Source organism: Micropterus dolomieu, linkage group LG18, assembly GCF_021292245.1.
Source record: "Micropterus dolomieu isolate WLL.071019.BEF.003 ecotype Adirondacks linkage group LG18, ASM2129224v1, whole genome shotgun sequence".
Taxonomy (NCBI): Eukaryota; Metazoa; Chordata; class Actinopteri; order Centrarchiformes; family Centrarchidae; genus Micropterus; species Micropterus dolomieu.
Genome location: NC_060167.1, coordinates 36,472,873 through 36,498,108, shown reverse-complemented (window position 1 = coordinate 36,498,108; position 25,236 = coordinate 36,472,873). Strand labels below are relative to the sequence as shown.

Genomic DNA, 25,236 nt, shown 5'->3' with positions numbered 1-25,236 from the left:
GCAGCCTGCAGACAAAGCATCAACTTTGCACGTTACGCTGTATCTTGACTTGTTGCACAGCGGCCTTAAGCTTGACAGAAACCGTAGTGTCACACAGGGAACGAAAATAGCACCCGCGGGTAACTTGGAGGTGGTGGGTGAAATCGTCAATGCTACCAGCATCAGAGGCTGCGGGGGAACTCCGGAGTTGTCGGAGGATTACTAAGCTTGTCTATTAAACACGAGGTGTCACTTGGTTTTATTTTCATTGGCCAACTTTTGAATTGAACCTCAAACTGAGTATTTTTTGTTTGCTTACTGGGATACAGAAAGATGGACTCCTGGGAGATTTGAACAGAGATAAGGATGCATTAATTGGTGGTTGAACTCTGGGTTTTGTATTGAGCGCCTACTGTATAATACACTGTGGGGAACTGTGTTTACTTGTGGTCTGTAGTTTGGCCTACCTGATATTATTTAATGCCATGACTTGACTCAAATTGTCTCTCATTATTAAAATTTGATGCACCATAGCTCATGATAATAATTCATGCATCACCTAATTTCATCATAACACAGGCCTGACCCACAAGATACTATACACTGATTTATTGCTTGTCCGTTTTGAATAATACAGAAGGTAAAGAGCTTAAAAATTAAATCGCAATAATAAAATTAGTAAAAAAAAAAAAATCGTTCAGCCCTACTCGGCAGTTTTATCCAGTCTCTCAACCAACAAAAAGCCATGTACATACATATAGACTACAAAACAAACACGATGGAGGCCAATCTGAGAAACGGTAGTTTTCATTTGAACTTCAGGACCATGGAAAGCTGCTGGCATCGCCGCACTATTGCGCTGCGAAATGCAATCCACATCTGGATGAAGCTTTTTATTTTACCTCACACCAATTATGACAAAAGATTAACCAACATAAATTCAAGTGTTTGATGAATTGTTAATTTAGCCTTCAATTGTGGCAACAAATTCACAGACCTGCCCTCACTTAACTCGTTTATATTGTGAATTTTATTTGGACTAAAGGATTCCTGCAGCAGGAATAACAAGGGCATCCACTGATGTCAGGACAATATTACTTTGTGAAATGTAAAAAGTATACTTATTAAGCTTTAGGGAAGACAAGCAATGGTGCGTTTTTTCCAATCAGGATTAAAGCCCCCCAAGGAATTCTGTGTTTAGTCTAAGCAATGAGTCCAATTACAAACAAGCAATTTATAACAACATGATGGTGTATAGTAATGTGTTGATCCATTAGTTTAGCAGACTGACTAATTGTTTCAGGCACAAATTACCAATCCATTTGCATGAAAAGTGAGCATCATCATAATGAGGACATGAAATTATAACTGTTACTTGAAGAGTGCAACAATCAGCCTATAACATTAAAACTGCTTCCAAGACTAACTCTTGACTCGAAACCAAATCAGACGGTCATTTCCAGCTGCCAACCTTCTCCACTGTGGTGCATTTTCTCTTGAAGCCCATCTACTCCCACATATCCTTTACCCGCCAAGCAAACACGGACGTCAGCGTTACTCAGGGTCCATTTAAAAGGCACCGAAAATCACGATTCTGCTGCATGCCCAGTGTCTTCCCAGAGTAATAGGTGCAGCTGGTTTGCATGCAAGGCCACTCTGTTGTTCAGCTAAGGTTAATGTGACATGCCTTTAATTAAGAGGTTAACAATGGATATAAATTACGCGTTTCTGCCCAATACTGGGACCAGGACCGCACTACTTCAATATGCAGAGGAGGCTAGCACGCTTAGCTAACGTTAGTTCTAATAATTGGCCAACGTGACAGGGCATTTAGGAACTTGAACTTCTTACATGGATATTCCCACAGTTAGGAATCTCCTCCTAAAGGTAGCAATTAAAAGCATATCTAGTGCTCTACTCGCTGCACCGCACTCTGCTAGCTACGTCGGCTGAGCACTCCTTACAACTTGCTAGCTAACACTGTCGAGCTAACAACTAGCTAGCAGCACGTTCCAGCATGGTTGGACAGAAAAGCAAACGTCGGATAAAAGTACAGCAGTTGGCTCTTCCGCTTCAATATCATACCAGGTGTTCTTTTAAACTGTTTTCAAAAAACACACGTCGGGTATTGAGGTACATTTAATTAAAACTGTATCATTAATACAGTAACCCACCTGTCTGCCATGTCGAAACGCTCCTCCACCCTCTGACTTCTTCTTCGTGATTCTTCTTAGGCGCAGCTTACAACCACCTTAAAGGCGCCCAGCGTCCCCTGCTGTTCGGTGTGTACACTACAGCAATAACGCTATTTACAATGTATGAATGAATGAATGAATAATTCATTCATAAATAAATGCATGTCGAATACACCCAGTACGCAGTACACCCACATTCATTTTAAAGTCACCTGCTTGATTTTGTGATTTGTTTTCCTTCTCAAAACGGAATAAAGTTTATCTCATTACATCCACCCTTTCTTTGATATTTCCCACAGTGAATGTCAGAATGTCAACTGACTTCTGCTTCAGTGTTTGTAAAAGGATGTTGGATTTTCTGTTCATTGTTAACTTAAATCAATTAGCCTTGAAAATGCACTAATTGAAACACAAAGAAATGCTTATAAAGCAAACACTTGAATGCAGTAGAGCAAGGAGAATGATATATTATCGACTGATATGAGCTTATCGCAAACAAAATGGTATCAGGATATGTTGGCTGAAGCCAGTACTGTTGGCCTTCCGGCTTCAGTAATACATACATACCTAGTTGTGTTTGTGCATATGAATGTGTTTGTCAACATTTGTAAATAAAATTGTTACTTCCCGCAGTTTCAATTGGCCAACCACCGCGGTTTATATTTGGTATGTGAATATTATCATTAACATGATCATCAGCATTAATGGTCATCATAAATTATGACTGATATTTGCTAATTACTTAAGCACAGTTTCACATTTCTAAGACCCAACTCATGTTGAATTCCTGTCCAATTGACTTTTTCATGTCATACATTATCCCTTGCAGGATAATGCAACGTATTGCACGTCATTATGTAGTGTAAACACACACGTTTGAGATCCAATGGTGAATACCTTTTTGGAATGAAATGGGTTTGGATGTTACATCTCTGTGACAACACCAGGAGGCACACTTTGCTGTCATTCTAAATCCTCTGCTTATCTGCTGAAAAGCCTAAATCCATTAAAACAGTGACACAGCTCACATAGCTTGCAGTAAGTTTAATTCTGTAAGAAGCCTGTTGCAACAATGAAAAAATAGTGCTTGTTGAAAATTCCCCACAGTACAACGTCTCATGTCCTTCATATTATTATTATTATTATTATCGTCAATGTTCCACATTCAGTGTGTGTCAGCACATCTACATTACATTGGGTCCATATACGAGACATATGAAGTGAGCCTGACACACACACACACACACACACACACACACACACACGTTTAACACAGCAGCATGGTGAGTCCAGACAGAGGCCGTTTGAGTTGAGGCAGACAGCATTTTGCTAAATGCAATGGTGGAGGAACAGAACAGAACATTGAGGCTTTTGGTGTTAAGGACATAAAATTGATCGGAAAAGCAAATGAACTGTGGCCTGTCGAATTTGCATTGCCATAACAATAGCCACAGTTTGCATTTGACTCTAAGAAAACACCTTACATTCTATATCAACAAAGCAACCTTGCAACTTGTCTTTAGGTTATTAAACCAATTGTTGCATTTCAAATAAGATCTTAATAAATAAGACACATTGTAGCATTGCACAGTGTAAATTCATCTTTTGGTTTAAATAAGACCCTCCCCCCCTCCCCCCAACAGCTTTGACAGCTGAACTAACATTTAAATAACATTACTTTAACATCATGAGAATGTTTCTCAGTCATTTTTCTACTAACTAACAGTTAGCTAATAAAAACAACATCTAGTCCCTCACAAACATTACAGTAGAATATACAGATGACAAACAAATGCTTTCAAACTGAGCACAGTGGCACATTAACATACAGAATGGCAGTGCTTAGAGTCTATTAAGAGCTTCCAAGAAAATGAATTGCTAAACCTTCAAATATCCTGAAGACTGAAGACTGGCAGATCTCAGCATGCAAGGAACTGGCTTAAAATACAGTAATGCCCAAACATTAGAGTGGAACCCTGTTTGTCAGTCTTCCTCTTTCAGGCGAGTCCTGTTGAGGGCGGATCAGGAGTCCTCACTGTTCTCTGCAGCTTTGTCAAACAGCTCGTGAAGAATGGGACTCAGGATTGCTTTCAGTGTCGTGTACAAAGACTGGTTCTCCTCTGAGGCAGGGTCAATCTAGAGAGAACAGCAAAATCTAATCCATCCTTACAAAACACATCTTAATATATATTTTATATACACCTCATGTTAATACTCACCTTAGTGAACGCGTGTATTGTTTGATTGAGAAATCTATTCTCCTCTTCTTCAGGCATTGGCAGGAGATGAGCAGCACAGTCGAGGATACACAGCAAAGTGAGTCTATGGCCCTGTCAGTGGGAGGAAGAAGGAAAGGATACGAACATTTTCAGTCCCATACTTAAATTTTCATAAATCTTTTTTTAAAGCAATAGTAGTATCGCATAAGTCATATGAATAAAAGACAAGTTAAATAAAGCCAATGGCTTTTTATGTTTCTATTCTTGGAAAACGTGAGCTAAATAGTTCCCACCGGTATGTTAAATACTCTGGACAGTTTTATTAGGTCTTTCTCGAGTTTTAAAATGTACAGTTTGTGCCATAATCAAGCTTTCCAGTGTTAAACAGTGTGTGTTATCACTGTAATCCTCAGCCAGCCAACACATCTACCTTTTCCAGTGAGTCGAGGGCGTTCTGTGGGTTTACATTCTTCTCACTGAGGGCTTTTATATCCTCACTGCTGATGATTGGATCCTTGAGCTGCTCCAGCCACGACCACATCAGACAGGACAGAACCAGAGGATCTCTCTCCATGCACAGCCTCTCCCACGCTCCCTCTCTGGAGTTCAGCTCTGTCTGCACGTCACAACAAAGAGCAGTGAGCTGAAAAGTGGCACTAGGCAAAAACACAGGTCGAATCAGGGATAATGGGACTAATGAAAATTAGCACAGTAGTCTATTATAAATTCCGAAACTACACTAACATTTCATATCACCATTCACAGGGCAACAACGTAGCCCAAAGCTTATATTGTGTTTAATAAAAAAATGCTCTTGTCTGATAGACAATACAACTGTTGTTTTTATTGAATCGTAAATCTTCAGCCAAAAGAACATAGCCTACAGTAAAGGACAGAACATGACACAACTAGATACACAGGGGGATCACGTAACAAGCAACAAAGGCATTAAAGAAAAATAGTTAATTCTTTATACATTTTAACTGTATTAAATTATTCAGACTATATGCTTCAATATAATGTTTGATTTATTTTGAAATGTATTTGTGAATGTATATATATATATATATTATATATAAGATAAAGAGGTTCAAATAGGCTTTTCTTTTACAATAAATATAAATCTTTTCATAAACAACATAATATTTTTTTTCGTAAATATCTAAAGTCATAGTCTAAAAGGAATATTCAACCTCTAACAAAAATAATTTGGTTCATAAAAAAACACACAATAAATGACAAACACACTTTTCCTCAACATCAATCCTGAATCTTAATACAACTGCTGTTTATTTGATACACGTTCTAGCAGTGAGTGTAGCGGTTACGTCACATCCTATTTACACTGGGGAGAGGGTAGTTCGTTCGAAAGTTGGCCCCTGTACGTGGGTTAGGGAGCTCCATTTGGCTGTGAGGGTGACTCTGAGCAGAGTTCATGCCGCGTCGGAATGGAAGTGGCGAGGGTCTAGTTTCGGAAAGCTCCCTACACTTCTGCTGAAAACACAGCGGCTTGCCCCGCCTATTCCTGTCTATCTGTCACTGCATACATACTGATCTGTGGATAAAAAAAGTTAAAAAAATATTCTGAACATTAGCTGAAGAGTCGGGCGAGCACCACATGGCTCATAAGTAAAATGAGTAAGCATCTCTTTTGCAGCTTTGCGGCAAGTCACACTGCAGTAATCAGAGTTAAGTCTTGCACTTTAAATGGGATGTGTGGCACTGGATGTTACAGGTGTGTCTGAAAGTAGTAGAGATGATGATTAGAGTTCTACTATATCTCATGCTGGCAGTACTGTCAGTGCCACAGTTTCTCATAACAGCACATTTCATTGCACATCCTCCGCATCTCCCTGGTGGTGCTCTGGGAGTGTCTGCTGGACAAACACTGGACTTCATTTTCCAATTTAAATCGTTCTACAATCTGACATTGCAAATATCTATAAAGCTTCATCACTGAGTATGTTTACATGCACACAAGAAACCTGGTTACTGGGAGAAATCAGGTTATACAACAAACTGGACAGTGTGTTCACAGACACTGTAGTAACCTGCTCCCTGTAAATCTGCATACATGCAGCAGGTCAGTAATATGAGTGCTCCCCTACCGCTGACTCTGTTTTGGAACAACTGCTGTCTTAAGCCCTTTTCAGACATAGAATATGTAACACTGCTGGCTGTATCAAACTTAACTTAAACTTAAATAATGGCCTTTCGGCAGTTTTTAGATCTCTGTTTACGCATCTGGGCAGAAGACAAAGCTGTGTCATTGCTTTGCTATGGCAACCGGCAGCGCTTGTAGAAGCAGCACCGGTAGCTCCTTCAAACTTCTCTACACTTTTGTTTTTTTATCTGTTTTTTCCAGCTTTATTGCCAAAACACCTGACATAGAGTCACTGGAAGATGAAGACGCGGTTTTTGGATTAAAGAGCAGCAGACAACGATCCACCTGGCCCAAACAACTGGACCAGGAGCCACAGCGGGTGCTGTGATCGCTTAGAGGAGAGGAAAGAGAGCCAGGAGAGGAGCCATGCTGGCCCAGCTTGGACTTAAAGATCCGATAAGGACAAAATGGAACTGGAGAACAGACTCTGTAGTTGGAGAACACAGTTTTTCCTTGCAGTAAAAATGTGTCGAAGTTTTACAAAAAACATCTGCTCAGAGATGGACTTATTTAGACTTCTGGAGGCTACGCCAGTGTCAGTTTGAGATGGAACTATTTCGAGTACGAAGACAAATTGTGTAATGATCTCTCATTTCCACTCTGCTGTCACAGCAATACTTTCTCTGAAACCCAGTTACATGTATGCATGGCCAGGGTACTGGTTCCTCCAGGAAAAATCTAGCTGGGAAAACTGGATTTCTTTTTCACCAACCCAATAACTGAAACTGAGTTTCTTGTTTATGACACTGGAGCCGAGCGACAGATGACAAGATTCATTACCACCGTGATGTCTGTCCATCATATAGTATAAAGTAAGAACCGGTAGCTGATTAGCTTAGCATAAAGACTGCTACTGGCACATCTTGGCTACATGGCATACTTGAGAGTATTTTATGGGGTACCCTACCTGCCAGATTGAGACCTTGGAGGTGAGATCCTCATCTGTCAGGCCCCTGGCCAGAGCTTTGGCCACCAGTAGGCTTCTGCTCTCTGGGGAGAGCTCAGGCGTGAGGGGGATGAAGGGAACCTCTGCATCATTCTCTCTGTCTGCTCCACCTGCCCCACCTAGCTGCTCCTCACTGGCTACAGGTTTGCTCTTGGTTGATAAGACGCTGCAGTGGGATTTTCTTCCCTGCTCGGACAGATCTAAAGACAAATTCTGACGCCCTTTGTGTAGCTGCTTTTTTAAAAGAGGGGATCCAGTGTCTTGCTTTGCTTCTGTAATGGGGTCCTGTATTCTGCTGATAATGCCCTGAGGAGAGAGGTCACAACATCTGGGAGGGTTACAGGCTATAAGGCTGCTGTGAGACAAGGAATGTTTGACAAGGCAGTTGCCTGGTTTGTTGCTCTTCAGTTTTCCTAAATGGTGCTGGCGCGGTCCATGTTTGTGAAGGACAGAATCACTGTAACTGAGGCTCCTGCTGTTGGACAAAGAGGATCTCAGAGGACTTTCTACATTCTGCTGCCTCCAAAGAGGGTCCAGCTCATTATCACTGGCAAGAGGTTGATCACGAGGAGGTCTGGACTGCAGAGCAGGTGGGCTGAGATGATGAGATGAACAAGGTGGAACAGGAATCCCCTTCCCTCTCATCTCCTTCCCGAGCTGCTGAAGGGCCTGCTGGGACACGGTCTTCTCCACCTCGGCTGTGAGGTCAGGGATCTCCAGCCACTCCTCCTCGATCACCACCTCTCGGTTGGCTGCAATGTCGACAAGGAGCCTGCACACCAGCTGGACGATCTTTGGCACGTTCTTCATCTGTCGTGCCTCGTAGCCGTGCAGCAGGTGGCGCTGCCGGGTAAGGTACTGTGACAGGGTGACGGCACTCGCTTTAGGTTCTGCACAGGAGAAGACGCTTCGGAGAGGAACCAGGAACTGGGCAAACTCCCTGACACACAGCAGCTGGCCTCTGGTCTGAATGGAGTTGGGTCTCTTGGCTCGCACAAAAAGGATGGCTTGGTCAGCGCTCATCCGGGACGTGAAAACCAAGTAACAAGCGAACAACACACCTACACAATGAAAGATTTAAACAAAATAAGAAACTTAGATTTTTCTAGAATAAGTGATTTAAGCAATTCCATGTTACAAACCTGTCCTTCCAAGACCAGCATGGCAGTGGACGGCCAGTTTACCCTCTTGGACAGCAAAAGACATGACTTTCACCATGTCAAGGATTGTAGTCAGAGATGCCACACCATAATCCTTCCACCCAAAGTTGTAGTAATAAACTGAAATACACAAATCCAGAAGAACTCTTAGAAGAAGAATTTTAAAGAAATCTTTAACTTTAAAAATGCAAGTTAGACCGTGTTTGTTTACAAATTGTGAAGAGTGCAGTTATAGAAATTGTAATTAGGAAAACACAGAAATAGTAGTGTCCTATAGTAGTGAGTTTGTGGATTTTGAATCTATTTGTATATCGTGTTTACAAATTCTGTGCATTTCCAATGATATTTACACGGATGTACCCCCCTGGTATCTTAGCAGTCTACATGAGAGTGAGTAGCAACAGCAGGTATTAGATGAGAGGCTAAGGTAGATTTGACATTTTTTGGTTTTTTTGTGTTTACTCCTACATTTGGAAAGTTATATGGTGCTTAGTAACCACGTAATTACCGAGGGAGCTCACATAATGTTGTCTTTGAAAGTAGGCAATCTTGGTTCCTCTTCCTAACAAGCTCTCTGGAGATCTTTACACAAGCTTCCTCATCAAAGCATCAGCTGCATTTTGAATAGTGCTGTCTTTCATTTGACACACAGTAAAAAGCCTCCAGCATAAACACTGGCTGTTGTTTTGCTCTAGCTTTTGCACACTCAAATCTAGACATTTAATGAACAAACTACTCTATTCGGCCCTTTCAGACATGAACCTCTTTATCTAAAGGTGATGGCAATTGAGCTAAGCACCAACCTTTATGTGAAAGTCACATAAACTAGGTCAGATCTGTAATATTTCCACTCTCAGCATGGTACAAGTCAGGTTAATGTTAAGGCTACAGCAGCACTTCATTCCAACACAATACATTTATTATCCTATATCTTTATTCTAATCGACAAAGAAAAGAAAATAATTTTAATAAATCAGGAAACACTGTGAACAAGATAATTCTAAGTTGTTGAGGAGCTTCTTCTCATATCAGTCGATTTAAAAACTATATAAGCTCAGCATTCATGTGTCAAATCTGGGTTTGCGGATCACAGTGTAGGCTATTTGCGGATCGCTTGCCGTTTGTCTACAACTCATTTTGAACGTGGTTTAACATAGGGAGTGTGACTACGATCCAAAAATGTAGTCAGCCAGGCGTATTGGTCCTATGTGATGACACGTCCCCTTAATAAGCCTTTCACAATAAGAGCTGAGAGGTTTTGAATGTGTACATCATTTACTCTGCATCTAATAATCCTGTGTGGAATTAACTAAAAGTATTTGCTTTATACTGTTTAGAGGGAGAAATAGCGAATCTATGCCACCTAAGGGACATTACTGGACATGTTTATCTATTTTGCCATAACACTAGCTGGTTAGTTGAACCATATTATTGTGCTACAGACTGAACTTTAATTTAACAATACCTAAGGAATAAGACTGCAGCATTATTCTGGGTCTCTGTAGTCAGAGCAAGTAAAAAAATGATGATGGTTCATTATGACTGTTAAATGCAGTTTACACCATAATTAGACTTTATTTTGACCCTTGTATGAGTCTTGGAAAGATCAGATAGCTATTCAGTCCAAAACTGAGTATAAATTTATCAACGAAGCATTCAAGACAGACTGAAATCTGACTGACACGCATTTTAGCCAGATGCTGAAAAGGTGTAAATGCATGAGTCTTTGTTTCCTCTGCAGTATAATCCTCCCAACAGTGACTACATCTTTGAGCATACTGTGGAAACAACCATTCTTACGGTCTCTCCCATGTGATGTGAAACTAAAATTAGCACTGCTTCTTCAGTCTTGCTCATCGACCATAAATAATTCCTCCATGTGTTTGTGTTAGTATATGGATCGTGAATAGCAAGCTAGAAGTTTTTGCTAAGTCTTAAAGGTGTCGTAGAGTGGAAATAGTTGGCATAGTTGAATAAAAACAGTTCAGTGCATGTAACTGAAATACCGTGAGCCTCAATCTCCTTTGTTTCATCCTACATATGTAAATCTCGCACAACCCACAAGATGTTAGATGCTCATCTAGATGTTATGTTACATCTGGGATGTTTACGCCTCCAAAGTTGCATAGAGCAGCCCACGTTCCAGACTTAGCGGTCATACCAGTAGGGCTGCTCCATTATGGCAAAAATTATAATCACGATTATTTTGGTCATAACTGAAATCACGATTATTAACACGATTACTGATTGACTTAGGAATCACCACGGATCTATTGAACTTTTAAAATTGAATGCTTCATTTTTTAAATAGATTATGCGTTATTCAAAATAGCCCATAAAATAGGAAATAGTAATCCAATACGACAGCTGCGCTGTTTGTGCGCGCGCGTGTCTCGTGTGCACACACAGTAGATCAGAGCAGGTGACAACTTGTTATGTTACAACGCTGAAATTCAACAGGGGTGAAAACCAACGGTGAGAAAAGTGTAATTCCGGTAATACAAGCGGGGACACGTTGAATATTTTACAAGCACGGACCATGTAAAGCAAGGCTTAACACAGGTTTAGTATAAGAATAAATACTATGTAAATTGTAAAGCTGTGAATAGAGGAAAAATGCCGTAGGGTTAAGCTAATAATGGTGACTAGTAAGTTGTAGCAGTTATTTCCCCGTCATGCTCGCTGGAGCTGAATTCGGGCCTTTAAGGAGGAGCAGGCCCACATCTTCAAGTGGGCCCGGGCAGTACGCTTAATGTGGGGGAAAATGTAGTTTTGTTTTCTTCCATCACTTACCTACTGTGTAAGTGAGACTACGACTACATATGTTTATTGGTTTGTGTCCTGATTTCAGGGAATCTCCACAATTGGTGAGAGTGGATATAGAGACTCACTTCCTGCCTCCATGAACGTTTCAGGTCGATAAGTGAAACCGCTCTCCTGCTCCAGTGGGTTGCCACAGCTGGCATGTTCTCCGGGCCGCTGCAGGTTAATGACTGTCTTTAAACCACACCTGTCACAGTAGGTTCAGTGTCAGTGTACAAAGCAATCCACACAGTCAACACAACACATTCAATTCATTACAGCAGTGGTGGAAGAAACAAATTACATCATCAACTGTTGGGCTTCTGTAAATAGCATCACAGAGTACGGTCTAGACCTGCTCTTTTATGAAAAGCACTGTGAGATAACTGTTGTTGTGATTTGGAGCTATATAAATAAAATTGAATTGAATCATTCTTGTTAATGTAACAAAGTCCTTTGTTGTATTTATTGCTTTAAAATTACTAAAAATGTGTAATTTTACTTTTACGCAAGTCATTTTTATCTTACTTCTCTACAGTTCAAGTCGCACCAGCAAGTAAAAACAAAAATCACATGATAAAGTCCTGATAAAGTGAGTGAAAATGGAACTGAAAGGAAAACTGATAAATCAGCATCTGCAGCAGAAGAAGCTGCTGGTGTGTCTGTGACAGAGTGGACTGGTCACATTATACACTGAGAATGAACAAGCAGAGAAGTCCGTGGAGGACTTGACAGTGCATAAGACTGACAGAATGACGTTCAGACAGGTGAGTACAACAACTTAATGTGATGGTTCCAACTCGCTGTACAGAGAAGAATGTCAATGTTGCAAAAACTGTGCAGCTCTCTTTTTGCTTTAAGGCTAAAACATCTGATTTTTATGCACTGGCCAATTTTGAGATTTTGGGCTATTTTGCTTGAATAACATGTCTTCTTTCAGAAAAAAAAACACATTTGTCTATTTGCATACAGTAGACTTCTCCTAAATTCACTAAAAGTTAGCATTACACAATGTCTCATCAGGATATTTAAAGATAACATTTCAGAACACTACCAAAACAATTGTCTTAATATACTGTAAGTAATCAACAGGGGACGTTTCATGGTGAAATATTAGTTTATTAGTTGTGTTTTACACTGTTGACCTACATTGTCTTGCAAAAGATGTGGAATTTTACAGTGCACATCTTTTGCTGTTTTCTCAAAATGAGTGAGAAAACACCACTCCAATAGTAGTTGCATACATCAAACTTTCCAGTTTTATTCATATCTATATTCTGAAGGTTTTACAGAGGCGTTTTTTCATCAAATAACTTACAGTCTGAAAACATGACAAAACTTTTTTATGGCTGTAATTTCTGATTTGTGAAGTGATAAAAACAGATCTCCATAATTCCTTCTGCAAAAAACTTTGACTCTAATATGTCAACAAAATGAAACAAGAATTCTGAACCTGGCTTCATCTATGGAGTTATCTATTAAACTACTTACCTATTGACCCCTAGCGTACAGCCTTAATGTGTGTTTGTGGCTGCAGCTGCTGTAAAGTTTCTATCATTTATTATACATCTGTGTAGTCTGCCATGGTCATGTTTTATTCTGCTGTTAATTTGTAGTTAGAAGTGGCAGGTTATTTCATCTCTGTAGCCTAATAATGCTTGTTGCACCTGTGGCGACATCTAAATCTCTTTTTAGCGCATAAAGAACAACATCCCAGCCAGCCTGGACCCTCACCAGTTTGCTTTCAGAACCAACAGATCCACAGAGGATGCCATCTCCACTACCCTGCGTCCTGCTTATTTATTGTTAGTAATTTTTGTTTAGTTTAATTGCGTTTTCACTCTTTTCTGGTTAATTCTAGCAAGGATACACTGAGGAAGGTGATTGTGTAATTGATAATCACTTGTATGTGCAGGCTGTAAAGTGCCATCTAGAGAAAAGGAAGGGTGTGTAAAAGTTGATGTGGAAATGAATCTTATTTTGCATACTATATTCTTTAATTCAATAGGTCTATCATTTACCATCATCATTTTTCTTTCACTGCAGGTGAACAAACACAGATGGACCAAACCATTTAACAACCAAACACTGTTAATCTAAATGTTAATAAAGAATCAAATAAATCAAATAATAATAATGAAAATAAGATGTAAAAGAAGGAGACTACTGTACCTTTGAAATTGTTCAATTATATTATATTTCTCTATTATTTCAGAGGAAGGCCTTGCCATAGCTAGCAAGTTGTCAGTGATCCTGTAAGTGGAGAATATGACAATTAGGGGGATATATGGTTTATACAATATAAAAAAATAAATAATAATGTACTGTTTAGCAAGATAAAAACAAGATACCAAAGACCCTATAAACGTTGAGTGTGTAACATTTAGTGGCACCTAGCAGTGAGGTTGCGAAATGCAACCAACTGTCTAGACTATCGCCCCCCCCAATCACCTTTCAAAGAGTGTAGGACAGCTACGGTGGCTGACCCAGGACAAAAGTTGTTATCATCTGAAGCAGCAGAGAGTAGCCAGTCAAGAAATGAGGTTTCTTTAGGTAGATATATTAAGAAATGATATTTACTTAATTATTCTGTAAAACCATATGTTATTGTGACTTGGCCACTGACAGATAACATGGAAAATGTGAGCCAAGAGTGTGAAACACTGTCACTGTTTCTGCACCACAGTCCATTAGAAACCATAGAATAGATAAAGTTTATACAAACATTGACAAGTGAACATTCACATTCATTCTCTCTGTGATTATGGACCCTCGCCAAAACTGCCCGCCAACAATAATTTCTGGGCTGCAGCCAGATCATGGTGCTTTGATAGCGGCAAAAAATAAATAAAGCAATGCTTTATTTCCAGTTGAACTGAGAGCTTTTACTTAAAGAGTCTGTAGCCTGCTTGACACACCTCTGAAAGAGCCGTCAGAAAATGTGATTCCCCTAAATGTCCTCTGCCTGGAGATACTGGGGAAATGAAAAGGCGACCGTAGGTTGATGGATGCGGATCAAACACCGAAACACACAAACACTGAAGCACATGCTTTATTGTCAGCATTCATGTCACTTCACAGTCGCTTCATGATCAATTTGTTGAAAAGGGAAAAAACATTCTCCAGATATGGGATCGAACACACAACCTTCTAGGTGAGAGACTTGCACTATACCAACTGAACTAACCAAACACTGTTTTATCTAGTGTAAATATTATGTCTTATGTTCTCATCTAATGGATAAACGGTTAAAAATTATACTGCGGATCCCGCAGTAGCGCTGATAAGATGGAGTCAACAAACGTTTCTCTCTCTCTCTCTCTCTCTCTCTCTCCCTCTCTCTCCTTCACCCCAACCGGTCGAGGCAGATGGCCGCCCACCCTGAGCCATGGTTCTGCTCGAGGTTTCTGCCTCTTAAAAGGAAGTTTTTCCTTGCCTCTGTCGCCTAGTGCTGCTCTTGGTGGGAACTGTTGGGCTTCTGTAAATAGCATCATAGAGTACGGTCTAGACCTGCTCTTTTATGAAAAGCGCTGTGAGATAACTGTTGTTGTGATTTGGCGCTATATAAATAAAATTGAATTGAATTGAACAAACGAAGTTGAAAAGAGAGTGTATGTAGCTGCTGCCAAGAACATACATTCCTGACTCAAACCGGCAACCTAAGGTACGGGAGGCGGACACGCTGACGAGGAGGCTAAATCCCATGGGCACTAGCGTTGGTCGCCAGTGCGTCTCTTAAGGTGTCGGGGAGTGAAGTTTACTCACTGCACAGCCTTGCTGGCTTCCGTCACACGAGCATTTACAATACAAGACCAAAGCAAGGCAAGTCTGAAATTTGGAAAACTTCTCAGTTGTTACAGACAAAAATGAATGCAATGATTTATGTCGGTTATTCTGAACGTTTAGCCCAAACATTTGTGTCCTTTTTTTACTCTGCATGTCACAATGTTTGCGGGTGCGGGCGGGAGTGGATACACATGTTACGGGAATGGGCGGTAATGGTCACAAAATCAGTGGGAGCGGGATCAAGACCGCGCAGGTCTCTACTCTGTAGCGCTATTTGTCCCTTTTGGGCTACTGTAGAAACATTGCGGCACAACATGGCAATGTCTACGCAAGGGGGGACCTGCGGTTAGGTAGGTAGAAATGTCTCATTCTAAGGTAATAAAAACATAACAGTTCATTATGTAAGGTCTTTATACACCACTGAAAACATAGTTATGGATCTTATATTGCATTTCTGTCAACAGGTCCTCAGAAAAGCAAAGCAAAAACCAGGACAAATGTATTGACTTTTCATGTAAGTATTGATCTGGACTTCAGTGGCCCGCGGTGACCAAGTACAGCACTCATTCAAGTGTTGGCTGAGAGGAAATTACACGAACACTGAAGGCTGTATGAAAGTAGTAAGGTAAGACTAGCCAACATACCAGGACGAGTAAAGACCTTTGATGGCTTGCTCCTCATCACTCCAGCGAGAGGGGTTCTCATATTTACAGGCTTTCCCTCCACAGGCCATGGAGCACTGCATGTGACCTGGGATGACATGCCTCAGGGTCTCCCCCATCTTGGTGTACTTTGCTGTAGGGACCCTAGCATTGGCTGGGGAGAAAAACAAAAACAAAGAAATTTAAGAACAATTTGACAGTACTCAACAGTGCTTAGTGCATGCTTTCCTTGTAGCTGAAATCCCATATGCAAAACACTAGTTCTTCGGTGTGGTTACATCTCCTGGTCTTGCATTCAGTGGGAAGCTGAGGCTGGTTCACGCTGACGGCCACCATGACTCTGTGGGAGGAGGAGGATAGGGTCTCCAGGGGAGAGCTGCGTCTGCGCTGCAGGACATTTTGCAGGATGTCTGAGGCTGAGTGCCTACGGTTGTGCCTCCTCCCTCTGCCCTTCATCTCCCTGGCTAAGGAGTGCGTCCCCGGTGCAATGCTGGTGTCTGTGCTGCTGCTGCCTGTGCTGTTGGTTTTATGGCTGGTTGTGCTGTGACTGCTGGTTTTGCTGTCTGTGCTGCTGCTGCCTGCATGGTGAGCGTCTCTGGACTGATAAAGGCTCCTGGCTCAACAGCTCTGTGCTCATGATGAATCATCACAACAATCAATTGTATATAATACAGTACAACCTACCAGTTCGTCAGCAGCATTTGATGTGTCACCATGACAACCATCTCCAAAGTCGTCAGTAGGAGGTAAATGGGGGCGATAGTTACACACAAATAACACACACAGACAGACACAACGAACAGATCTGAGGCAGGTGGCTTGCAAATCAAAGAGGAAAATGCTGTTTGCGTCCTTAAAAGGACATACATATATGGTGGTGTACATCCCTAAATACACAGCATGTACTAGAGTTAACAATAAAACACCTGTACCTCTTTTAATTAAATCAACAACAGCTAAAATGCACAGCGGTGTAATATCTGACTGAATAAGACTATGAATTATGTATATATAAAACATTTTTTAAAGTATATGGTATAAAGTGTATAAATCTTGTTCTCCAGACGTAAGAACAAATGTTTGTTTGGTGCAAACCCTAACAAACATCACATCAGAATTGTAATAGTAGTTTTTTCCAGTGAAAAGAAAAAAATGATCCATCCCACTAACTGTGAATCGTAATATCTGCCAAAACAATCACAATATGATTTCTTTATTATATCATGCAGCCCTAGCTTGGGACCACATGTATTTTGAAATAATAGCTACTACTAATATTAAGAATTATGGTTATGTTCATAAATACATTTTTGTATCCTTAAAAATCAATAACAGAAGAGTTGTAACAATGGGAGAACTGACATATCGCTTGAAGCCTGCTCAACAATTCAGTAGCCAGTCCACAGTCAAACTGAAGCCAAAAGGTCAAATGAGACTGCTGGCTCATTAAGCCTCTCAGTGTGTGGGAGCAGCAGGCAGACTGACAAACAGCAAAGATGAGTGAGGGCTGCAGCTACAGAAAGAATTACACAAAATGTCCACCAATAGAGTATGCTGGAAATGAGCAGGTTTCAGTTGAACTGGCTTTAAATTGTTCTTCTAAAATAAAGATTGAAACCTTTTAAAAAGCTACCATGGGGCTAATTTAGAAACTATATATTTAAGAAATGAAAAATATTAGTTGAAAATAGCTGACAAAGTATCCCAGATAAATCTTAGTCTAAATTTTGTACTGAAGTCTCAAAAATAGTGGCTAACAACATGTATGCTACAGTATGTTAAATTGTATCATGTAATGGGGTCTGAAACACTTTATTCATTTATTTTAGGCTATAACCAATTGTAATAATCACTTTTAATAAATACTTTTACTGTAAGATGGTCAACACAGGGGATTGGACAGATTGTCAGAGGTCCACACCACCACAAAAACAACTGAGTTTCATCTTTTCCTGTTGGCATATGGTATAAGAATGAGATATGGAATAAGTCTTTCTATAAACAACTTTCGTTCCGAGTGCATACTAAACAAATTATTGAAAAGATATGAACAAATGCAAAAAATACACTTGCCTCATAAATACCCATCATGGTAGCAAATACTTACGTTTTTGTCTTTTTATACACGACATACTGTTCTGTGGCCATCTTATCTTCCACAGCAATGATACCAGATGTCTTATTTATGAAACACTAATAACTATCAATACTTAAAAGATACAGGTGTTTATCTTTATTAATGAAAATGGAGTGGATAGGTGCTGTAAACCATCAGCTTTAGTTATCATTATATATTTAAGCACCACTCTTGTCAGGTAATAGACCTGCTGACACCTTCATCAAGTCTGAAGTATACTCTGTCCATCTTGTGCATCAGTTTTGATGCTAAAGCATCTTCTAATTAGGTTATACTTAAAGTAATTTATCTTCACTGAATCAAATAGTTTCAAGATCACAGTCCTGTGCTGTTGCTTTGCTAAAAAGAAAAATATCCAGAAGCTTTTCTTGTGCTGCAGAGCTCTCTTACCTGTCTCCATCTCTGTGCTGATCGCTCCACTGATGGAGTAAGGCAGGTCACTCAGTACGCTGACACCAGCTGCCATGGCAGGGGCTAGAAGGTGTGAATAAACATTGTGTCTCAAAGGCAGATGAAAAAAAACAGGAAATAAAAAGCATCTTACAAGCAGAAGCCTTGGTTGTGCTGATAACACAAACAGTCACAAAGGTGTGCACACAAATGGGATATGTGGAGCATGAGCAGCGTTGCCTGGCAAAATAACCCAAGGGAGAGAGGGAAATGTGCAAACTGAGCCACCGTGTCAGCAGCTCATGTATCAGTCTGACCACTGCACCTCTGGGAGCAGGTGGGCGTGGCCTGGGGACAACAGTGGGGGCTAGGAGGACTCAGACGCACCCACACAGGCCAAACAGAGAGGCTTCAAGACGAGCATGCGGTGAATGGCATCAACATATGCAGCTAAAACTCCATCTCAGTATGTTTTGAGCTGCAACCAGTCAGAATATTTTGAAGTGCATGTGAGAGGCAAATGCCTCCTATTTTATTGGGCTTATGCCACAATTATTAATTATTCAAGCAAACGCATCCACCTGCATTTGTGTAGATTCAGAGCAATACTTCTTGACCTCTGATTTATGTAGCCTGTTATCAGATTTGTAGCACACTGATCTCCCGGCTGTAATGGGCCTTGTCACTTGTGCTAACTGGTGCTGCAGGAGGTAAACTGCAGCTTTACAGCTCTCTGCCTCACTGGCCCATTAACAATTGAACAGGGTCACTGTACTCCACATGCTAACGTTTTGATGGACAAACGATTCCTTGACCTTTGCTTTTCTCTTGCTGTTTTATAAATTTTAATAAATTCACTTAGGATGGCTTAATCTAAGAGCAAGACGTCTGAGGTATAGTTTGACTTTTTTACTATAAAATTGCCTCTTAAACTGATAGTATAACCAACTAACCAAAAACTGTTTAGATTTTTAAACCTTTGGTTTTCCCTATTCTTCATATTCCCATGCCCTCCTTTGGAAACCAAACAATTGTCACGCCTCTGCACTCCAGGAGTCCTCCACCCATTTTGGGAACCAATAGCTTAAAGCAATATCTTGCCACAAATTGCAATTTCCCCTTGATTTGAAAGGAAAATCAAGGTGAAGCTCTGACCCTGTAAAAAATTAAATATACAATCACCATGAGTCCTAAGAAGTAACTGACACATACTCTATTTTATCAAATTTGCAAACCAAACATTTTCATAAGATAGCTGTCATATTCACCCCAAAGCCATATAACACACTGTGCTTTGAATTTAACACAATACATTTAGTTAATATCTGTTATCAGCTTTTGTAGACTGAGGAGGCAGAAACACATTTTTGACATGACGGGTATGATATTAAATGCTGTTACATAAAAAGTACTTGGTTGTTTGCACTAGGGCTGACCCAAAAATTAATCGTTGGTCAAAGTCAAAAGACCGAATGAATTTTACCGACCAATTGCGTTGACATGTCAGCAGTGGGGAAGCACTGGAAAGACGCAAAAAATCACCGTTTGCAGATACTGTTCTGCTGATCTGTGTCCTAGCACATCCACTCCATCTGTGGCTGATTTCTTAGAAAAGGCAACAAACGGACCCGCTTTGAGTGTTTCTGTCACTTGTTTCTGAGAAGGCGATTAAGCTAGCCGTACCTAAATTTGGAGTGCACACATATTAAAGCCTTTATGGTAAATCCACTGAAATGTACCACTGTGAGCTGACAGGCAGGTTAGCGACTTTATCCTGTCAGTTTCTCTCTGTACAAACTGTTGCAGCATGAGAGTCATACCTGAGGAGAGGCTGTCAAGTCTTCATGTTACGCAATACGAGAACCACATACAACATTATTTATCAAATTGGGTTGGACTTGAATTTAGTGTGAGGATACACATGTGACGTCTAGTTTTCAAAATAAGGCATCTAAACAGGATGGAAATAAGATTAATTGGATTATATTCACAGAAAGTATAAAACATATTACATGTGTTCATTAAAAGTAATTGGACACATGTAATTTACTTTACCGGACCCTCTCGGGCCCCGGACCCCCCCCCCCCACCATAGTCTCTCCAAATCCTGTGGGAACACTGAGCAAAAAGCACATTTTGACTATTTAATTTATGCAATGGTCAAAAAAGGAAAAATAAATGGAAAAAATGTGAATGAACTTGTTGTGCAAAATTTTTCATTATTATTCGGTTTCGGCCAAGAATTTTCATTTCGGTGCATCCCTAGTTCGCACATATATTTCTTTATTACAATAAATGATTACATTAGTGTAACACAAAGTATTGTTTGCAGCAATTCTGAAACAAGTACAAATTTTATTTTAATAGGCCCTTTTCCCAGCAGACATTTTGACTAGGAGAAGCACAGGTGTTACTAACATTAACAATAGCTCGATTCTGTTCAAGTGTCCTAGTAAGTCATGACAGCGTGACAGCGAACCAGCAGAAATAATACCAGGACAGCCGAAGCAGCTAAATGGAATTAAGCCATCATTCATATTTTCGCATGTTGTTTTTCCTACTGTGATATGTCTGTGAAAAAGGAAAAGGGACAAAATACATTAGGGAAAAACTTTGAGGGCACAGAGGTCCACAACAATGTTTCTGACTGATTTTGATTTTGAACCTTTTATTAATTTTTACAATAAATGTAGTACTATGTACTATGTACTACTATGAAAATCAACAAATCAGTGTTGAAAGTTTACTCTCAACTTTAAAGTAAACTAATATACTGTATAATAAATTTAGAAAACATGTACTCAACATTACATTCAATTATTTACAAATTTTATTTTTCTTTAAAATCCCATTATATTTACAAGCAACGTAAGTCACATTATGTAGTCCTGACAGGAGGTCTAACCAGCCACAAGTTAAGACACCCGTGCATCTGCGGTGTTTAGTGTGTAATGTTTTAACCTGAGGCCTTCCAGTTTTTTTCAGATTTTTCTGTTTGAAGTATGAATAGTTAATGCCAGGACAGAAGTTTCTATTAAATGCCAACATCTGAAAATTTGATTTGTATATTTAAGCAGATTGCTTTATCTGCTAATCATAGCAATGAAAAGCATCTTCTACAACTTCAGAGACAGGTCACATTTAGGTCACAGTGCTACTCCTGTTAAGAGTAAAGCTGCTGTAGTCAATGAATAATTGATGGTGTAAAGTTAGAGCCTGTCTTTTTCCATCCACAACTGTTTTAGACTTCTTTTACCCTGTAATCCACACGTCTCGTTACAAACTGATATGGCACCAAAATCCAGTGTGACACTGGTTGAAGTGTTTCCAACATTAGTGCCGGAAAGAAGACTATCCAATCACTTCAGCAGCCTGTCCTGCTGGAGCCTGACACCACTTGGCTTTGTTTATAGGAAGCTCTTGATAACGAGCTGGTGAATGAGAAGGTGTTCTTCATGACAAATGTGACGTATGTGCATCAAATATTAACAATTATATGAAACTCAGCTAATATAGTCACCACAAAGAAATCTTTTCACTCCATCAAGAACAAATTGACCAAAACGCTTCACACATTTGTGGCGGATCCATAAGCTCGTGTCCACTGGGAAGCCAGTGTGTGAGATATCCTTCAGAGACGCTGCTAATGAGCGTGGGATGTGAGAGTCATTTCTACTGAGTGTGCTAATAAAGAAATATGTCAGGCGAGATGGCACGCATGATAGAATATATAAACTCCCACTCCAAACTCAGACACGTGCAGACATGACTACTGCTGGCATTTATGTTTGGCTAATCGGCTAGTTCATTGTTCTCACCTGGCATCCCAGGTGTCAGCCACTAATTAAAATGCTAAAATAAAAAACAGCATGCCCAAAGTCACTTCCCATCCCCACCTGGTAGCATCGTATGTCACACAAGTAGCCACCACGACAAGGAATTTTGACAAAATGTAGCCAACTGAAGAGAACTAAGTAATATTTAGATAAATACATGAGCTTCAGTTTACAGGAAGGCAACGGCGCACAGAGGGTCCTGGTTACAGACCAGTAACAGGTGTTCTCTTTATTGGGGAAGAGACGTTATACCTGTGCTTTTCTTACAGGGTCTGCAACGACCAGCTTCGATCAATTCTCGTTCAAGCAGACATAACACTGTCTCAACACTGTATCTTAAATAATAGTATTAGAACCATTTGAAATCACGAAAGCCGTCTGAATACTGCCACCACATATCACCTTCTCTGACTTGAGGTGAAACCCTGATGGCCACCTTTGTGTTAGGATACACTCGCCTGACTCTGGCGGTGTGTACAGAGTAACGTTAGCAGCGAGGTGGCTGATAAGGATGCTGACATAGGTTGCCCAGCTCTGACTTCCTATCACCATGTGGCGGCGGACACAAATCCACGTTTGGACACTTCAGCTAACCATCAGCTGATTGTCTTGCTAGCTGCAGTAACGTCAGCTCTCTTAATAACGGCGCTTAACAATAGGTCATATGTTAAGTTGGATGTACGTTTGAAAGTCACAACGCTTCTTTTGGCACGGAAAGATTATTGTTAAGTTAACCTATTGAGTGTAACGCTGGCGCCAGAGGAGTGTCTGGTGCTGATGCTGCAAGCTGGAGACTTGCTTAACGCGAGCTAATTACCGTTAGCTTGCTGTACTGCATTAGCTGAAGCTAGTGGGTAGAGAAGGCCTATGTTAACTTACCGTTTTCCTGTCGTCTGAGGTTGTCGTTAGAATATCTAACATAGTCTATTCACTGCTTTAAGCCATTGTTGCTTTATCGCCAGCACGAGGCAAACCGGAGCTTTCTTCTGGCCACATCATTTGGTCTGCTAAGTACAGCTAGCTTACTAGCTAACTTAGCAACCTGACATGTTGTCATGTAGAACGGCCCAGTCAGATCACGTGACCACAGACAGACCTCTGTTAGCATTTAATTGTTGTATGGTGGTACCTAGGATATACTAATGTTCATTTGTTTACGACAAATACTGAATGTTTTGTATGAATTAAAATTGTGTTATTAATTAATTGTGTCACAAGAAGCTTGCTATTGTCTGCCCACAGCTGTATTTTGTCTGTATTTTTGTAATTTTCCACTCTTGTAGGCCTAACGTTGTTTGTTTTCCATACTTTGTAATTCTTCTTCTAAATTTCCTGAATAATTCTTAAATCCCAGTAATCTGTAATGCCCAGTGGCATTTTATATTATGACACTGGATCTTCATCCTCATGTAGAATTATACCATTGTCATCCTAACACATGAGGAAATATATAAACATTTGATGTAGTTTTGACCTATTTGATATTGTTATATCTTTGTGTATATGGGCAAGATTGAATTGCACGCTGAAGTAAATGCCTTTCAAAGGAAATAATTTCCTCCTTACCTTTAAAGAACTGGTCTGATTAACACACTGCTTCTGCTAACTGGCTGACAATAAAGATCCCTGAAAAATAGAGAGTGGTGACCGTAAATCATTTTTCTGAAGTCTCTGGTGCAGCCTAGTGGCTGTTTAAGATGATGTTCAGTTGCAAAAGACAGCATTACTAATATTTGATGGCACATCCATACGTGCAGTCGCAAGAAGGTTTGCTGTGTAGTACTGTCTCAAGAGCACAAAGGAGATAGCCTACACGAAGAGAGCTGGACGGGGCCGTAGAAGAACATCAATCTTGCTGCAGGACCGGTACTTGCTCCTATTTGTGAGGAGGAACAGCAGGAGCACTGGCAGAGCACTACAAAATGACCTGCAATATCATCCAGCATGACATGTTTAGTGGTGGGTCAGTGATGGTCTGGGGAGGCCTATCCTTGGAGCGTCGCACAGACCTCTACGTGCTAGCCAAAGGTACCCTGACTGCTGTTAGGTACCGAAAAGAAATCCTCAGAGCCGTTGTCAGAGCTTACGCTGGTGCAGTGGTCCTGGGTTCCTCCTGGTGTTGGACAATGCCCGGACTCATGTGACCAGAGTGTGTGTGGGCAGTTCCTGGATGACAAAGGCTTTGATGCCATTGACTGGCCCTCATGTTCCCCAGACCTGAATCCAATTGAGAACCTCTGGGACTTTATGATTCAGTGCATCCGATGCTGCCAAGTAGCAACACAGACTGTTCTTGAGCTCACTGAGGCCCTGATCCAGGTCTAGGAGGATATCCCCCAGGAGACCATATGCCTTCTCATAAGGAGCCTGCCCAGACTTTGTCAGGAGTGCCTACAGGCATGTTAGGGCCCAACACACTACTGAGTCACATGAGTTGCCGTGATGAAAGTCACGCAGGTTGGATCAGCCACTGGTTTAAATTTTTTTGCTTTAACTAAAATCCAGTTCAGTTCAGATCAGTTGGTGATTTTGGTTTTCATTGATCGTTGTTACGTCATTTTGTTCTCAACGATGCAATGTACAGTAAAGATTTTGTTTGTTGAGATCTGATGTATATATTTAAGTGTAACCTTAATTTTGTGAGCAGTGTATATATATTCCTATTAGTATTTAGATTGTTCTTTGCTAAACACAACTCTTGGTTGCACATTTGCGCCTGACCTGAAAATGGCTGTTACATGTGGTGAAAAGTTTTCAGAAAAGCTAATAAGTGGAGATTAATATTATTATTTTGTCACACATACATTATAAACATGTACATGCGATTCCCAAAGACAACAATGAGCTTCTAAGCTCATTAGATTAATTATGATAAACATTAACACATGAAACAAAACAACACAATAATTAAAAACCCATCTACACCAAATATCCCTCCATCATGTTATCACCTCTTAGAG

General features: G+C 40.4%; 1 protein-coding gene across 4 annotated transcripts; it reads right to left on the bottom strand.

Moving 5' to 3' along the window:
- Nucleotides 1-3,203: 3,203 nt before the first annotated feature.
- On the bottom strand, nt 3,204-23,347 carry ptpdc1a (protein tyrosine phosphatase domain containing 1a). 4 transcript variants are annotated; one of them, XM_046075186.1, is made up of 11 exons: nt 23,156-23,347; nt 18,441-18,524; nt 16,192-16,540; nt 15,896-16,067; nt 13,638-13,718; nt 11,555-11,673; nt 8,646-8,783; nt 7,465-8,564; nt 4,824-5,009; nt 4,394-4,504; nt 3,204-4,310 (listed from the first exon to the last, which is right to left on the bottom strand). In XM_046075186.1, the coding sequence occupies exons 3-11, from the start codon at nt 16,367-16,369 to the stop codon at nt 4,197-4,199; spliced, it is 2,199 nt and encodes a 732-aa protein (XP_045931142.1). In that variant the 5' UTR covers nt 16,370-16,540; nt 18,441-18,524; nt 23,156-23,347; the 3' UTR covers nt 3,204-4,196. The 4 variants fall into 4 exon arrangements, with proteins under 4 accessions (XP_045931142.1, XP_045931145.1, XP_045931143.1 ...); XM_046075189.1 differs by lacking the exon at nt 16,192-16,540 and adding an exon at nt 16,598-16,638 and having other exon boundaries at nt 23,156-23,346; XM_046075187.1 differs by lacking the exon at nt 13,638-13,718.
- Between the last annotated feature and the right edge of the window lie 1,889 nt (nt 23,348-25,236).